The sequence below is a fragment of the Chaetomium strumarium genome (genome assembly GCF_033439665.1).
Source record: "Chaetomium strumarium strain CBS 333.67 chromosome Unknown B0T15scaffold_7, whole genome shotgun sequence".
NCBI classification, from domain to species: Eukaryota; Fungi; Ascomycota; class Sordariomycetes; order Sordariales; family Chaetomiaceae; genus Chaetomium; species Chaetomium strumarium.
Window position 1 is genome coordinate 412,830 of NW_026944435.1, and position 12,306 is coordinate 425,135.

The 12,306-nt window shown below is 56.1% G+C and overlaps 4 protein-coding genes across 4 annotated transcripts; 1 reads left to right on the forward strand and 3 right to left on the reverse strand.

The window, feature by feature from the left end:
- Positions 1 to 1,288: 1,288 nt before the first annotated feature.
- B0T15DRAFT_541766 (uncharacterized protein) lies at positions 1,289 to 4,347 on the reverse strand. The gene has a single exon (XM_062869888.1). It carries the CDS (start codon positions 4,197 to 4,199, stop codon positions 1,311 to 1,313), a length of 2,889 nt encoding a protein of 962 aa, XP_062717817.1. The 5' UTR covers positions 4,200 to 4,347; the 3' UTR covers positions 1,289 to 1,310.
- Positions 4,348 to 4,750: 403 nt separating this feature from the next.
- On the forward strand, positions 4,751 to 5,105 carry B0T15DRAFT_404173 (dolichol phosphate-mannose biosynthesis regulatory; the record flags this gene model as incomplete). The annotated part of the gene is made up of 2 exons (XM_062865239.1): positions 4,751 to 4,831; positions 4,917 to 5,105. Coding segments are annotated over 2 exons (270 nt in total), but the record flags the coding sequence as incomplete, so codon positions are not given.
- A 510-nt stretch (positions 5,106 to 5,615) lies between these two features.
- Positions 5,616 to 9,746, reverse strand: B0T15DRAFT_289687 (uncharacterized protein). The gene is made up of 3 exons (XM_062863692.1): positions 9,586 to 9,746; positions 9,349 to 9,430; positions 5,616 to 9,257 (listed from the first exon to the last, which is right to left on the reverse strand). Exons 1-3 carry the CDS (start codon positions 9,590 to 9,592, stop codon positions 6,038 to 6,040), a joined length of 3,309 nt encoding a protein of 1,102 aa, XP_062717819.1. The 5' UTR covers positions 9,593 to 9,746; the 3' UTR covers positions 5,616 to 6,037.
- Positions 9,747 to 11,000: 1,254 nt separating this feature from the next.
- On the reverse strand, positions 11,001 to 11,901 carry B0T15DRAFT_289677 (uncharacterized protein). The gene is made up of 2 exons (XM_062863691.1): positions 11,567 to 11,901; positions 11,001 to 11,488 (listed from the first exon to the last, which is right to left on the reverse strand). Exons 1-2 carry the CDS (start codon positions 11,796 to 11,798, stop codon positions 11,217 to 11,219), a joined length of 504 nt encoding a protein of 167 aa, XP_062717820.1. The 5' UTR covers positions 11,799 to 11,901; the 3' UTR covers positions 11,001 to 11,216.
- Between the last annotated feature and the right edge of the window lie 405 nt (positions 11,902 to 12,306).

The following is a 12,306-nucleotide window of genomic DNA, read 5'->3' on the forward strand; positions in this document are numbered from 1 at the left end:
GGAGGCAATGCAAGAAACACAGCTGGATGGTAGTGGTGCTGGTGGGGGTCGTACGAAGGTTCGGTGCTGTGGTGTATGCGGCAAGCCTGGTCATAATGCCCGCACTTGCCAGGAGGTTGCAGAAGCATCTGATTCACCCGTTTCTGATGTAATTGTAGTTGGTTGATAGTTTTGTTGTTTTGTAATTGAGGATAATGTTTGTAGGGTAGTGGAGAGTGGGTCATTCGCTTGTCTGGGTCACTCGCTTATCATGTACGTTACTTGACTGGCTGGGCGTTGTATCTAAATACTTTATCGTAGAAGAAAGAAAAAGGAAAGAAAAGAAGAAAAAGAAGAAAAAGAAGAAAAAGAAGAAAAAGAAGAAAAAGAAGAAAAAGAAGAAAAAGGAGAAAAAGGAGAAAAAGGAAAAAGAAAAAGAAATGTCCGTGGCGAGTTGATCGGAAATTATTCAATATATAGAAAGCAGCTTCGAAAAAAGCTCAACGTTCAAGTTGATGAAGGAGAAGAAAGTCGGAGAGCAAGGCTTCTCAGAACCCCCGGGATCATACTCGCTGGGCCTCCCAAATCGGCGATCCAGGGCGCCCCGCGCGAGTACCTTACCTATTTACTTTGCAAGTCATAACGTCATTGATTTCTCGTCTTAGCTAAGTGCCGCCTCAAGGTAATCAGTGATATCTACCTTAGGTAGGTACCTAGTACTCACCTTACCGTGGAATTCCCCGCGGGCCAGATCAAGAATACAAAGTCGCGGCAATTAGGTATAAGGGATTCCTGCTCAGTTGTATTGATTTGGCCAAGGGACAATCCCGCTTCCATAGGTGATACGTGACTCGGCTTGAACAAGATGAAGTCTGGGTATGTCCCAGGTCTTTTTTGAAATTGAAGCAGTAACTTGAATAGTTCGCTTCTCCCTTCGTGACTCGTGAGACCAACTAGTCACTCTCAACTCCTCAAGTAGAGTGCATTCTTAAAGGTGAAGCTTCGATCAATACCTTACCCCTTAGGTGACAGTGAATGCCTGGTACTAGTAAACCACAAAATAGGAGTTGACTTTTGTTTGAATATGGAAGAATCAATAGGACTGTATGATATAGTGTGCTAGGTATTTGCCTTTCCTTTGTCTTTAACCAACACCACCATCAAACACCGGGACAGTCTGCTACCGATTCATAGCACCCCGAGAACGCTCGCCAATCTGACCGTGAACCAGGAACTACTAAGTCGATAGCAATGGTATCACAATCTATCATCTGCCACTACCCTTCCAGGAACGCAAACCCCCCTCCCCCCTGATTGACCGCTGTTAATTATTAAGCACCAACCCTCCCCCGCTTAGCCGGCACACGTGGCGATCTCGACCGCGAGCTGCTATAATACCTCCTCCGCTTCCCGCCACCAGCTCCTCCCGCAGGACTCCTTGCTGGGGACCCGCTCCTGCTCCTGCTGTCCCTCCTCCCCCTGCCATACCCATCCCTATCCCGGTACCCACCACCCCTGTAGCCATCCCCTCCCTTATCCGCATAGCTTCCGGAATAACCACCATCCTTCCCAGCTCCACCTCGCGACGGTGGAGGACTCCGCGACCTTGACATCGAGCGCGAGTAGGAACGAGAACTATAGTTCCTCGCGCCGCGTCCCCTGTCATCACCACGACCGTCACGCGCAGCAGCACCAGCAGCTGGCGCGGGCGACCTGGTTCTAGATCTCGCCCTAGACTTCGACGGTGACCTCGAGTCCCCCGACAAAGGCGACTTCGATCGGCTGCTGTACCGTCTCTGCCTCCTTGCCGGCGGCGGCGGAGGGGAGCGGCTGGCCGAGTATGAGTCCTCCCGCCGGCGCTTGGAATAAGAAGGGCCAGCAACGGGAGACCGGGAACGGGACGGCGAGCGCGAGTAGGACGGGCTGCGTGTGCGCGCGCGACCGCGGCGGGCCGGGGGAGGAGAACGCGAGCGTGAAACAGAGCGTGGTGTCGGTGAGCGGGTGTAGCTTCTACTTCTGCCTCTGCCTCTGCCTCGCTCTGGGCTCCTGCTACGGCTGGGAGTGCGGCTCGGGCTGCGACCGCGGGCTCGGCGCGGCGCAGGGGAGCGCGAGAGAGACCGTCCGGTCGAGACGGAACGCGTGTAGCTGCGGCTACGAGTTCGGCTGCGTGTGTAGGATCTGTCTCTACCCCGACGCGGCGGGGTGCGCGAGATGGAACGGCCGCGGTCCACGGCACGGCGGGGAGTTCGAGAACGCGACCGTGACGAGTACGAGGAGCGCGTGTAGGAAGAATAGCTCGACACCGAGTCTGAATCCGAGGCTGCAGCCGGGGCCGGAAGGGTGGGCTTCGGCATGTTGGCCAAGAAGGTGCGCATCTCGTCGGTGAGGAAGCCCATCTTGATGGCAGTGAGGTAGTTGATCGAGAAGCGAATGTTCCGCGGGTTGTCGTGCGGGAAGATGCCCTGCAAACTGGGCTGCAGAGTCTCGTCGCTCATCCGTGCCTTCAGCTTCGCCGTGCCCAGATTCTCTTGGAGATCTTCAAACAGAATCTTGATGAAGATACGGCTTGCTGACGTCGTTTCCTCTTCGTTGAGGTGGATAACGGACAGGACGTGCCAGCCAATGGCATCAGAGGCGAGAAGATGGCCGAAGAATCTGGCGATGTTCCGCAACTTGTTGGTCTCGTACCGGTGGATCGTCGTGTAGTACTTCATAAAGGACTCCTCAAAGAGGTCCATCCACATCCGGTTCAACCGCGCAAACCGCTCTCCCAGAAGTCCCATAAACTTGAGATACACCTTCTCCTGGGCGCAGGACTCGACGATCATGGACACTAGCTCGGGTTCCTGGCCGACAGGAAGCTTGAGCTTCATGAGCTTGTGGGCCGCTTCTTCGGGGTCGGCGCTTGACTGGATAGTCAGGTATATCGTTCGTCTGAGGTTGACGAGATCCGCGTTGCTCTGGTCCTTGATCTCAAGAGCCTTCTCCTCCTCATCTTCTTCCTCGGTCTCGCTCTCCGACTCATCTTCCTCACCCTCGTCATCGCTTCCCTCTCCAAGAATCTCGGCCTTCAACGTCTTATACTCCTCTTCGTGGGCCTCCCAGTCGGGGTCGTACTTGAAGACATTCAGGCTGTCCTCCGTATTGATCTCGTCATCCAGCAGGATTTGGTGCATGATTTGATCCTCCTCGTCGATCAGGTCCAGCTCCTCCTTGATCACCGGGTTATCCTTGTACTTGTCCTTGCGCACCTGGAACAGCACCTCGATCATGTACTGCGCGCGGTTGTCTATGTCGGCCTCGTGCAGAACGTTCCTGAACGTCTCAAACACGGCGTGGGCTATCCCGGGCGACATCTCCTCGAGGAACAAGCCGACCTCGCGCATGAACCCGACAGCAATTTCCACGCTGTCGTTGGTGGGCCTCTGCAACAAGAGCACCAGAATCTGGCCGGCCAGCCTTTCGTTCACCACCTGATAGTTGACGAGATGGGCGAGGAACATGGTCGAGGAGAGGCACACAGCCTTGTCGTTCCGCTTGAAGCCCTTCCGAAACCGCATGATGAGCCGCTTGACGAGCAGCTCGCCCACCCGAGGCATCTTAGTGTTGCAGATGGCTACCAGACACGCATATATTGGCGTGAAGGGCAAACTGGCGTGCTGCGCCTTCAGCAGGCTCTGGCAGAGCAGGCCACGACCGCGCTCGAGGTTCTCGTTGAACAGTTCAGGCACGACAAACTTGATGTTCGCCGTGTTGACCTTGTTCACCAGACCGTTGATCGATTTCTTCAGGGCATCCCATGCCATGCGCTGGTACTCCTTGGTGCTTCTGTCCGTAATGGCGGCTTGCAGGGCGCGGAGCTTGTGCGGCGGCATGTACACACCCTGGCTGCGCAGGCTGAGGAGCTTCTGGTATTCAGCTCTGGCGTCCGCTAGCTTCTCCTCCTCCGTCTTGGGTGGCGGAGCAGGAGGCGGCGTGCGCTCCTTCTTGGCTGGTCGGTACCTGTCGGCATCGCGACGCGCGCGCGGCGGCGGCGGCGAGCGTCTTCTCGGTGGCGACCTTGTTCGAGAACGGTCCCGAGGAGGCGGTGAGATATCGCGAGAACCTGGAGATGGGGACCGGTCGCGGCGAAGGCTCGGAGATTGGTGACGGTCGATGGGTGATGGCGACCGATTGTCAAAGTGGTGGCGCGACGGCGCCTCTGTATCCGCCGACGCCATATTCTTCCTCCGTTCTTAGCAGCGATGGATCGAATTTGATGTGCGCGCCGCCGAGGTAGATGCAAAACACCCGGGTTGCAGGAAGTAGAAGTAGCGCGGTGTTGGGTTTTGATGCTCAGAGAATGGCAACTTGTCAAGCATGTCAACGGAACCAGGAAATGTATTCGTAGGTTTGGGGAATTTGTCGACGAGGCTGATGCAGCCAAGACTGAGCGCCCCACTTCCCAGGTAGGTCCATTGCCTCCACTTGCCTGCCGCGGAGCACAATACGCGCTAACTACACAGTAGCGTAGCGCGAACCCCTGACCACATTTTGGAGAGGTCACCGTGGCGCAACGTCCGTTCATCATCGTGGAGCCCTCCAGAGCTTCGTTCGGGCCATGTAACCCACACCTTCGTCCGATCCGTACTTGACCATCATACAAGTGCCACACACACACACACACACACACAGACTAGATCAGCTTTCCCTCATCCTTCACCAAAAATGGTCAGTCCGTCCACAACAGAGAGAGAGAGTCCAGAGACCTCCGAATTGACACAAGCCGCAGCTCGACAAACTCGTCGGCCTCGCCATGCTCGTGGCCGCCAGCGTAGTCTTCCTCTACTACACCATCTGGACATTATTGATGGTGAGCTATCCTCCCCCCAATGTTCTCCCCATTCTCCCCTAAAATCTCCAAAAAAAAATTTGCTAACCCGGTCCCCAAAAAACAGCCCTTCGTCGACTCAGACCACCCCCTCCAGAACTTTTTCCCGCCTCGCGTCTGGGCGATCCGCATTCCCGTGATCCTGCTCCTCCTCGGCTCGGCCGTGGTGGGTTCTTTCCTCAGCGTGGTTATGATCCGCAGCAATCGGAAGAAGGCGGCCAAGGCCAAGGCGGCCGCGGCTAAGAAGAAGGCGTGATTGCCATAGCATTGCATGTTGTTTGAGCTCAGCGGTTGGGGGGGCGATGCATGGCTGCAGACTATACGGGCGAAAAAGACTAAAATCATCTTGTTGTTACTTGAAGCCTTGAAACTGTTCGTTACTGGTGTGCCGTGGCACTAGGCTGAGGGTACGGGAAGCGGACTTGGAGGACTGGGTAATGGATTACCTACCTACCTATCTAGGGTGATGTTTTATAAGATGGAGGCACGGTTAACGAATACCAAATCATTGTACAATACAAATTACTAAACCATCCCAGTAGCAGCAAGTGTTCAGAGTATAACCTAGCAAAGGAAGAACGGTCCGCCTTATCTGGGCTCACTATAATCGGTTCATAGGAGGAGAGGCCGCTGGCTTCTATGTCCCCGGCAGAGGACTTCGTCCATTGGGCGTTGTACCTAGATTAAACTAAACTAGCTAATTCCCAAGCAATTGCCTCTGTCACTCGACAACTGCTGGGCTGCCATATCCATAACTGATCCAGGTAGGTCTTTCGTCACCTCCTGTGCTCGACTTTGCTGAGCCAGATCAGTTTCCAACTATCTGCTCGGTACTCTCGGTAGTCGAGCCTGTCTCCAAGGACTGGCAGAAAAGAAGTCAGGTAGCCCAATCCGATCACAACCAACCCGAGCCAAGCGCCAAACCTAAGCACAGGAGCGGAGAGAACTGTCAATTATCCCCTGACCGCTGCCTTAATATGCCCATCTCAATTCCAATGCGATGACCTTCATATCCAGCTCCTTTCAATGGTAAATATGAATCCCCAAATCGGCACCCCGCCTCGACCGTGGGCACAACCACTGCGTAAGCCCAACGGATCGTAACCGTGACATGATTCCACACGGGCGATGAGCTAAGGCCGCCAGGAAAACATCGAATAGTGCCGGCGATGAAAATCGATTGCATGGTCAGACCCGCTGGTCTGCAAAATCAAGCACTTCGCAATCATCCTCAAAGAAGCCGTCGTCACCCTGGGTCGGCGCGGTTCCCCGTCTTCGGCGGGTCGTAACGACAATCTGCGCATCGTCGTCCCCTGTGCGTTGAAGGATTCGTTCCATAGCAGAAGCCGGAAGGGCGCGTGATGAGTCGAGTGGGATGCTGAATGAGTCATCTTCTGGCAGATTGGGCAAGCCAAGATCAAGCTTGGTGGCCTCGATACGCTCCCCGAAAACCCACTGGTCTATTTGGGGTTGGTTCGGTTTCCGCCCCTTCTTCCGACCGGTCGACAGCTCCGGTGACGTCTCCTCTAGCGACGTCGCCGCCATGAGGGCAGCAATATCAGCCCCCTGCTGGGACGGCTCCGTCTCGTACAGCGCCACCCGCCGATCCGTGTGGAACGGCTGATACGGAGCACTAGATTCGATCTCAGCCTGAGGGATGAAGGACTCGGGACTGCGGCCATGAGTGCGCGTTCGCTGCGCGGGCTGGTTCAGTACCATTGTGTTGTCACCCTCGTCATAATCCTTCTCCACGAAGTCCAGGTACTCATCAGGGTCAAGGATATTCTTGACTAACGGCGACAGGATCTCGTCCGGCAGCAGGGGAACCTGGAAGTCTATGTAGCGAGAAAGGCGCGGCGCACGCTTATCGACACCCGAAGCCGTCTTCCGACTCTTGGCTGGGAAGGTTCGGACAAGGCCGCCGCCCAGCACGAAGAGGGAGTGGTCCCTCTTCCCGGTGACCCAGGTCACGCATGAGGAAGCCGGGAGCGTAGTCGAGCTTGGAAGTGAAACTCTGTTCTCTCCCGTGTGGCGAAGTTGGCTGATTGCATTGCCAGTCTTGCCCAGTGAATGGCTAATGCTAGCAGCGATGACCTTCCCACCATGGGTGGCATAGTCTCCGATGCCTCCGCTTGTCTGCGAAGCACCGGAGTTGCTCCTGCGCTGACGGCTGATGAGAGGCCGCGCCACCTCGCGAACCGAGCTTAGAGCATTTGATGCGATGGAGACGGCCGATGTTGGGCCCTCTGCCACCGAAGGCTTCGCCTCCTGAGGCCGCCGGCGGCGAGGAGGAGGCCATGTGAAGGCGCTCGAGGGCAGATCCAGTAAGTGGACAGTACCTCGCTCGGTGACCACGCCCAGGCGTTCGCCATGTGGACGTGCCCAAGCGACCTCGACAATCCGAGCAACTGTCATCCGTGAGAACTGGGCAACCTGGCGCACTCTCGGCCCACCTGAAGGTGAACCAGTAGCATGCAGTGGCGAGGATTTGGTGTATTGGGCGCGCATTATGTCCCACACGGTCTGCACATCGCCCTTGCTGCTGGCACTGAAGAGAGAGAGGCCAGAGGGCGAGAACGACAAGAAGCTGCAGCCATGAGGTATGGCGAATGTGGCGACAGGATGCGGGTTCGAGGAAGAACCAAGACTCTCGACATCGAGAATCGAAACCATGCCCGGCTCTTTTACCACCGGATGGGCGACGGTGCCATGTGTGGGCGGAAACTGTGAGAACTCTGGGAGCACGCCGCCCCCTCCGCCCCAGTTCTGAGGCCCGAGGGTGGGCGACTGTGGTTGTTGAGTGGAAGGCGGGTTCCAGTAGTTGTTCCAAGCCTGCAAGCCCTGCTTGCCGACCCATTTCGCTCCTTGGATCAGCTCCTGACTAACATCTCTCACGAACTTGTTCATGGCGCTTTCAGACATGAGGTCAACCTCCGCGTTCGCAGACGGTAGCTGTGGTGGTGTCACGGAAGCCAATCCCGGAGCACGCCCAAACGCAGGCACCCTAATTGAAGCCCGCAGGGCGATTTGCGAGGATGGCGCGGCCGGGCAATAGGCGATCCATCTACCACTGATGCTGAGGATTGCCACCTGCGGCCGGGGACGAGGAGATACAGGGATACGGCCTCGCTCAGACTCTTGAGCGGCTTCTCCCTTCGGGGCCTGTTGGAGAGTCGTCCATATCTTGCCGAGACAGCGGAAGTGAAAGGGATGCTCGCTCGAGGCTGGGGTTTGTCGATAGACCCAACACTCGCCTGTGACGCCCGACGAGATAACGATATTACCCCCATCGGCATGGATATGGAAGGCGCCAGTTGGCGGAGGCGGTTGGAAGCCTGGGCTGGTGATAGGCGACTTGAGGGGCGTCTTAGGCGCCTCAAGAAGAACGCTCACCTGTCGGCCCGTCTTCAAGGAGAACACCTCGACGGCTGTCTGATAAGATTCCACGAATCCAGACACTCTGTTGCCACTCATTTTGGCCGCGGGGTCTGGACTGGGGCTAGCCATGGCTTCCGACCGGTCGACAGACACAGCATCGTAGTCGCCCTCGACGTTGATCTCCGGTGTCGGCAGCGGAATGCATGGACCATGGACCACCACGGCCACCAGAGGGAACAGCTCCGAGCCGTCAGGCGTCCACGGCAGGATCTTGGCATGAAGTACGCCTCCACGAAGTCCTTTCAGACCGGCAACACTCTCGAGACCTCGTTTTCCAACTGAGAATACCTCGAGCCCTCCCTCATACCCAGCCAGGACCACATTGTCCTTTCCAGGAGCCGGGTCCGTATTCTGCGGGGAGAGTGTGCCAAAGCCGAAAAAGTAGCCTTTCTCGCCCGCCTTCATCCCAGCCCGCGACTGCAGGTCGAGATCGAGAGCAGGCACGCCGTAAAAGTGCGGCTGTGGTTGGTGCGGCAACGGCGGATTTGAGGTACCACTCCGGAGCTGGCTATAGTGTGAGTGCATCGAACTGCGTCTTGCCGCAGCAGCGGCGAGCTGAAGGTGCGCATCAGGAGGAGAGTAATGGCCATCCATGTGGTAGCTTAGCGGGCGGCGACCAGCCATAGGCGGCGAGGCTGAAGGCGGATGGTAAATGCCAACCGGTCTAGGCGACGACCACCCGGATCGCATTCCACGCGTGTCTTCGTAGGACGAAGGGGCTGTGGGCGGAGACTCCCCTGACAGGCTGATGAGATTCCCCGGGGACCCAGCCATGCCGGGAGCGAGCCCTCTTGCCCATTCCCTTGTGCTCGGTGAGTTGCTCGTTGCGTAGGATGCCGACGATACCGCATCCAGTAACGGAGAGGCGACCGTATTGTCAGTAGAAGACAAACTAGATGGGTTGACTACCGGAGCGATGACGGGCGAGGGGTTTGAGGAGGACTCCTGGGTGGCATTTCCGTTGCTGTTGCTGTGACGTGGTCCGGTCAGCCCCCAGATTCCTGAGCTGTCACCGCCAGCCAAGCAAGACTGGCATTTCCATCGAGGGCGAGAGAACTCACGAGAACTTAGCACCATGTTTCGTCACCGCTGCAACAACGCCGCCGCCACTTTCTTTGCCATTCTTCCGGTCTTTCTTGGAGCCTGTTACGGGAGGGATTAGCCGCCTGCTCCGAACCGTGCACCGGGTTGAGACGGGTTCTGGGCTGGCCATCGGACCAGGCAGAAACAAAGTTGTGATTTCAGTGCATCCGATGCTGCGGTTGAACGATGAACCGGGTTGGACGAGATAGACGCACCTGGCATGAATGGCAATCGAAGAGACGGGCGAGCTGCGTGCCGCTCGCGTGGAAGTAGTAGCGTGCACCCCTAAGCGTCAGGGCAAAGGCGGTGCCAAGTGATAGCGCAACGTCCGTGCAAGTCTATGTGTCTTTTTCGGTTGATGAAATGTCTGCACAAGTTGTGATGTATATCCCAGAGGTCCAGAGCCGGGGTTGAATGGGCTATATGTTCCCCAAGGTTGCCGGCTGGGTCTCTCGGCTTGGTCAAGACAAAGGAGCGGCCAGCCCAGATCTCAGGCTTGCCAAAGGAAAAAGGGGTCTTCCACCACTAGGATGAAACAAAAAAAAGCAACGCCGTATATGCAAAATATGGATAAAGAAGGAGAAAGCTTGTCTCTTCGAATCGTTGCTGATAGTAAAGAGCGAAGTGTTGGTTGCGACAGAATGGCGGAGCTGTTGCTGCTGCTCGGAGGTGGCCGCTGGGGTTCGGCGGCAGGCGGGGCTTGCTGCAGGTGACGCGCGGGCCTCACAGTCACCCTCAGAATCGCTCAGAAGGGAAAGACCGGAGGGGAGATTGTAACGTAATGGTTTCGTTCCTGGCAATGCTGGGGTCTCGGGTGCGGTGGGGTCCGGGTCTGCAGCAGCGGATGCATCCACTCAGTGCTGGAGCTCTTCAGCTGCGAAGGGAATAGCGCAACCGCGATCCAGATAAACGTCACCGCTATCAGCTTTGGCGGGGTTGATTGTCGATGTATGATACCGAGTAGTTGCGACTGATAAGCGATGCAAATTGCGGATGGCTTTGCGGCACGTCGGCAGGTTCAGATGTTGTTGGGACAAGTTAAGCAAGGTAAGAAGATCCTTGGTATAACACGTGTAAGATGGGTAATGGAAGTTGGAGCGATGGGAAGCAGCAGAATACTAATTTCAAAGAATACCCGGGCCACTGCCCGTTTCCTAGGTATCCTACGTCATTCCAAAGCCGAGGTCACCCACCTCAAATCCGTGGCTCAGAGCCGGACCTGACCTTCCGACTTGCTGGTGACCATAACTAATGATCTGGGTCAACTGGAAAGCTGGCGAGAAGCGCCGGGAACAGTTGGGCTTGTCGATCTGGTGTTGATTCGGATTGTTGGAGTTGCGATTGGCGACGACGTGTTCGGGATGATCTCCCCGGATGAGTCGATGGAGCAATGGTCTAGTCATCTCACCCCGCATCTCCTAGCACACCTTACCCGACGTCCAGGCAGAACCATCTTGTCATTCTACCGCCCACCAGGCAACGAATTCTGAATTGAATGTTGTCGGTGCTGATTGGAATCTTTGACGCAGCATAAAGCATGCTCGAACGTCCTTATAAGTTATAACAAGGCGCCTGCAAAGTGCAGCGCGACGTTTCAGCCCTCTTGAAAACGAGAGGGCACCAAGCAACGACGGGATGTAAGCATCACAACACCGGCGCGGGGAAGGGGGGGCGAGCAATGGCCACATGACAGACGACCAACTGACGAAACGACTCAGGCGAGACAGGCAAGGCACGTGTGGCTAAGCAGCAACAGGAATAGAATGACATGCCTAGCCTACCACGGATCGGATTTCGAGGGACGTGAAGTCAGCGCCGCCGGCTCACACAGATCCTCCATCCCGCTTCACCTCTGAATATAGACCCTATAGAACCCCAGCTTCCACGGCGCACTCACCCCGTCCCTGCGCATCTGCGCATGCCCAGCCCAGCTCACCACCGCGTCCCCTTTCCCGTCCCTCAGCCGGTGCGCAACAGCCCCGAACAGCATGAACTCGGTCTCGTTCAACGACGCGACCGCCTTTGGATCGGCCGAAAACCAGCCCGGAAACACCTTGACCAGCCGATGCTTGCGTGCCTCCACCTCCTTCCACATGCGGCGTCTTAGCCTTCGGATTTCTGTAGCCCCAGCATAACAATCAGCCATTTGTTCACTTTTTTCGGCTGTTGAGGTATGGTAAGGAAGAGAACTAAAACCTTCTTTTCCCTTCGCAACATCATTCCCTATTATGACCGTCGCATCGTCCTGGAAAAAGCCGACCCACTCGTCGTTCCTGTCCGGGTCGTCCGACACCTCGAAGAAGTGGGTGATGAACCTCTTGACGGATGAGTCGGTGGGTATGTTGTTTGGATACCACGGCTCGTAGCCAGACTCACCACCCGGCTTCACGGCTGAGGAGGACGGCGGTGCCGGCGACTGGGAAGCCATGGCTCGCTCGTTCTTGTACGGCAGAGGTTAAGAAACGCCTTGCGACTGTTTGTTTTATCGACCTGGATCGTTAGAAACGTACTGTACGGTACTAGTACACTGAAGATTCGAGACTTGGCTAGGTCGGATTACATTAGCGGGCTGCGCAGGTTCGGGGTTCTTTCCTTTCCCACGTAGATGATCGACCGGCAGATCTACTTCCAGGTTTACCTTCCATCGATGTTCGATGGAAGCTGGCAGAGCCTTCCGTGCGTGGAGTCCTGCGGTGACACGTCTGCTTCCGCGTAAATCGCATTACACTACACAAGGTAGTACCTACCTACATACCGTACACTAGGTAAGCACAGTCCGTTGGCTCCAATATCTTGTGCTACTGGTGATCATACGATCATTACGCTGTTTGCTTATAACTAGGTAGGTACCGTTAGTAGGTACCCCAGCTTCTCTACCCAGCTTACTACCGTAAACAACACCAGACTTGCATGTTATGTTAATGTAGAGATCGGAG

Coding starts and splice junctions, on each gene's coding strand:
- B0T15DRAFT_289687 (XM_062863692.1), bottom strand. Junction 9,258..9,348: donor AAACATGGTGCTAAGTTCTC/GTGAGTTCTCTC, acceptor ACCACGTCACAG/CAACAGCAACGGAAATGCCA.
- B0T15DRAFT_289677 (XM_062863691.1), bottom strand. CDS start 11,798: ATGGCTTCCCAGTCGCCGGCACCGCCGTCCTCCTCAGCCGTGAAGCCG. Junction 11,489..11,566: donor TGTTGCGAAGGGAAAAGAAG/GTTTTAGTTCTC, acceptor CTGGGGCTACAG/AAATCCGAAGGCTAAGACGC.
- B0T15DRAFT_541766 (XM_062869888.1), bottom strand. CDS start 4,199: ATGGCGTCGGCGGATACAGAGGCGCCGTCGCGCCACCACTTTGACAAT.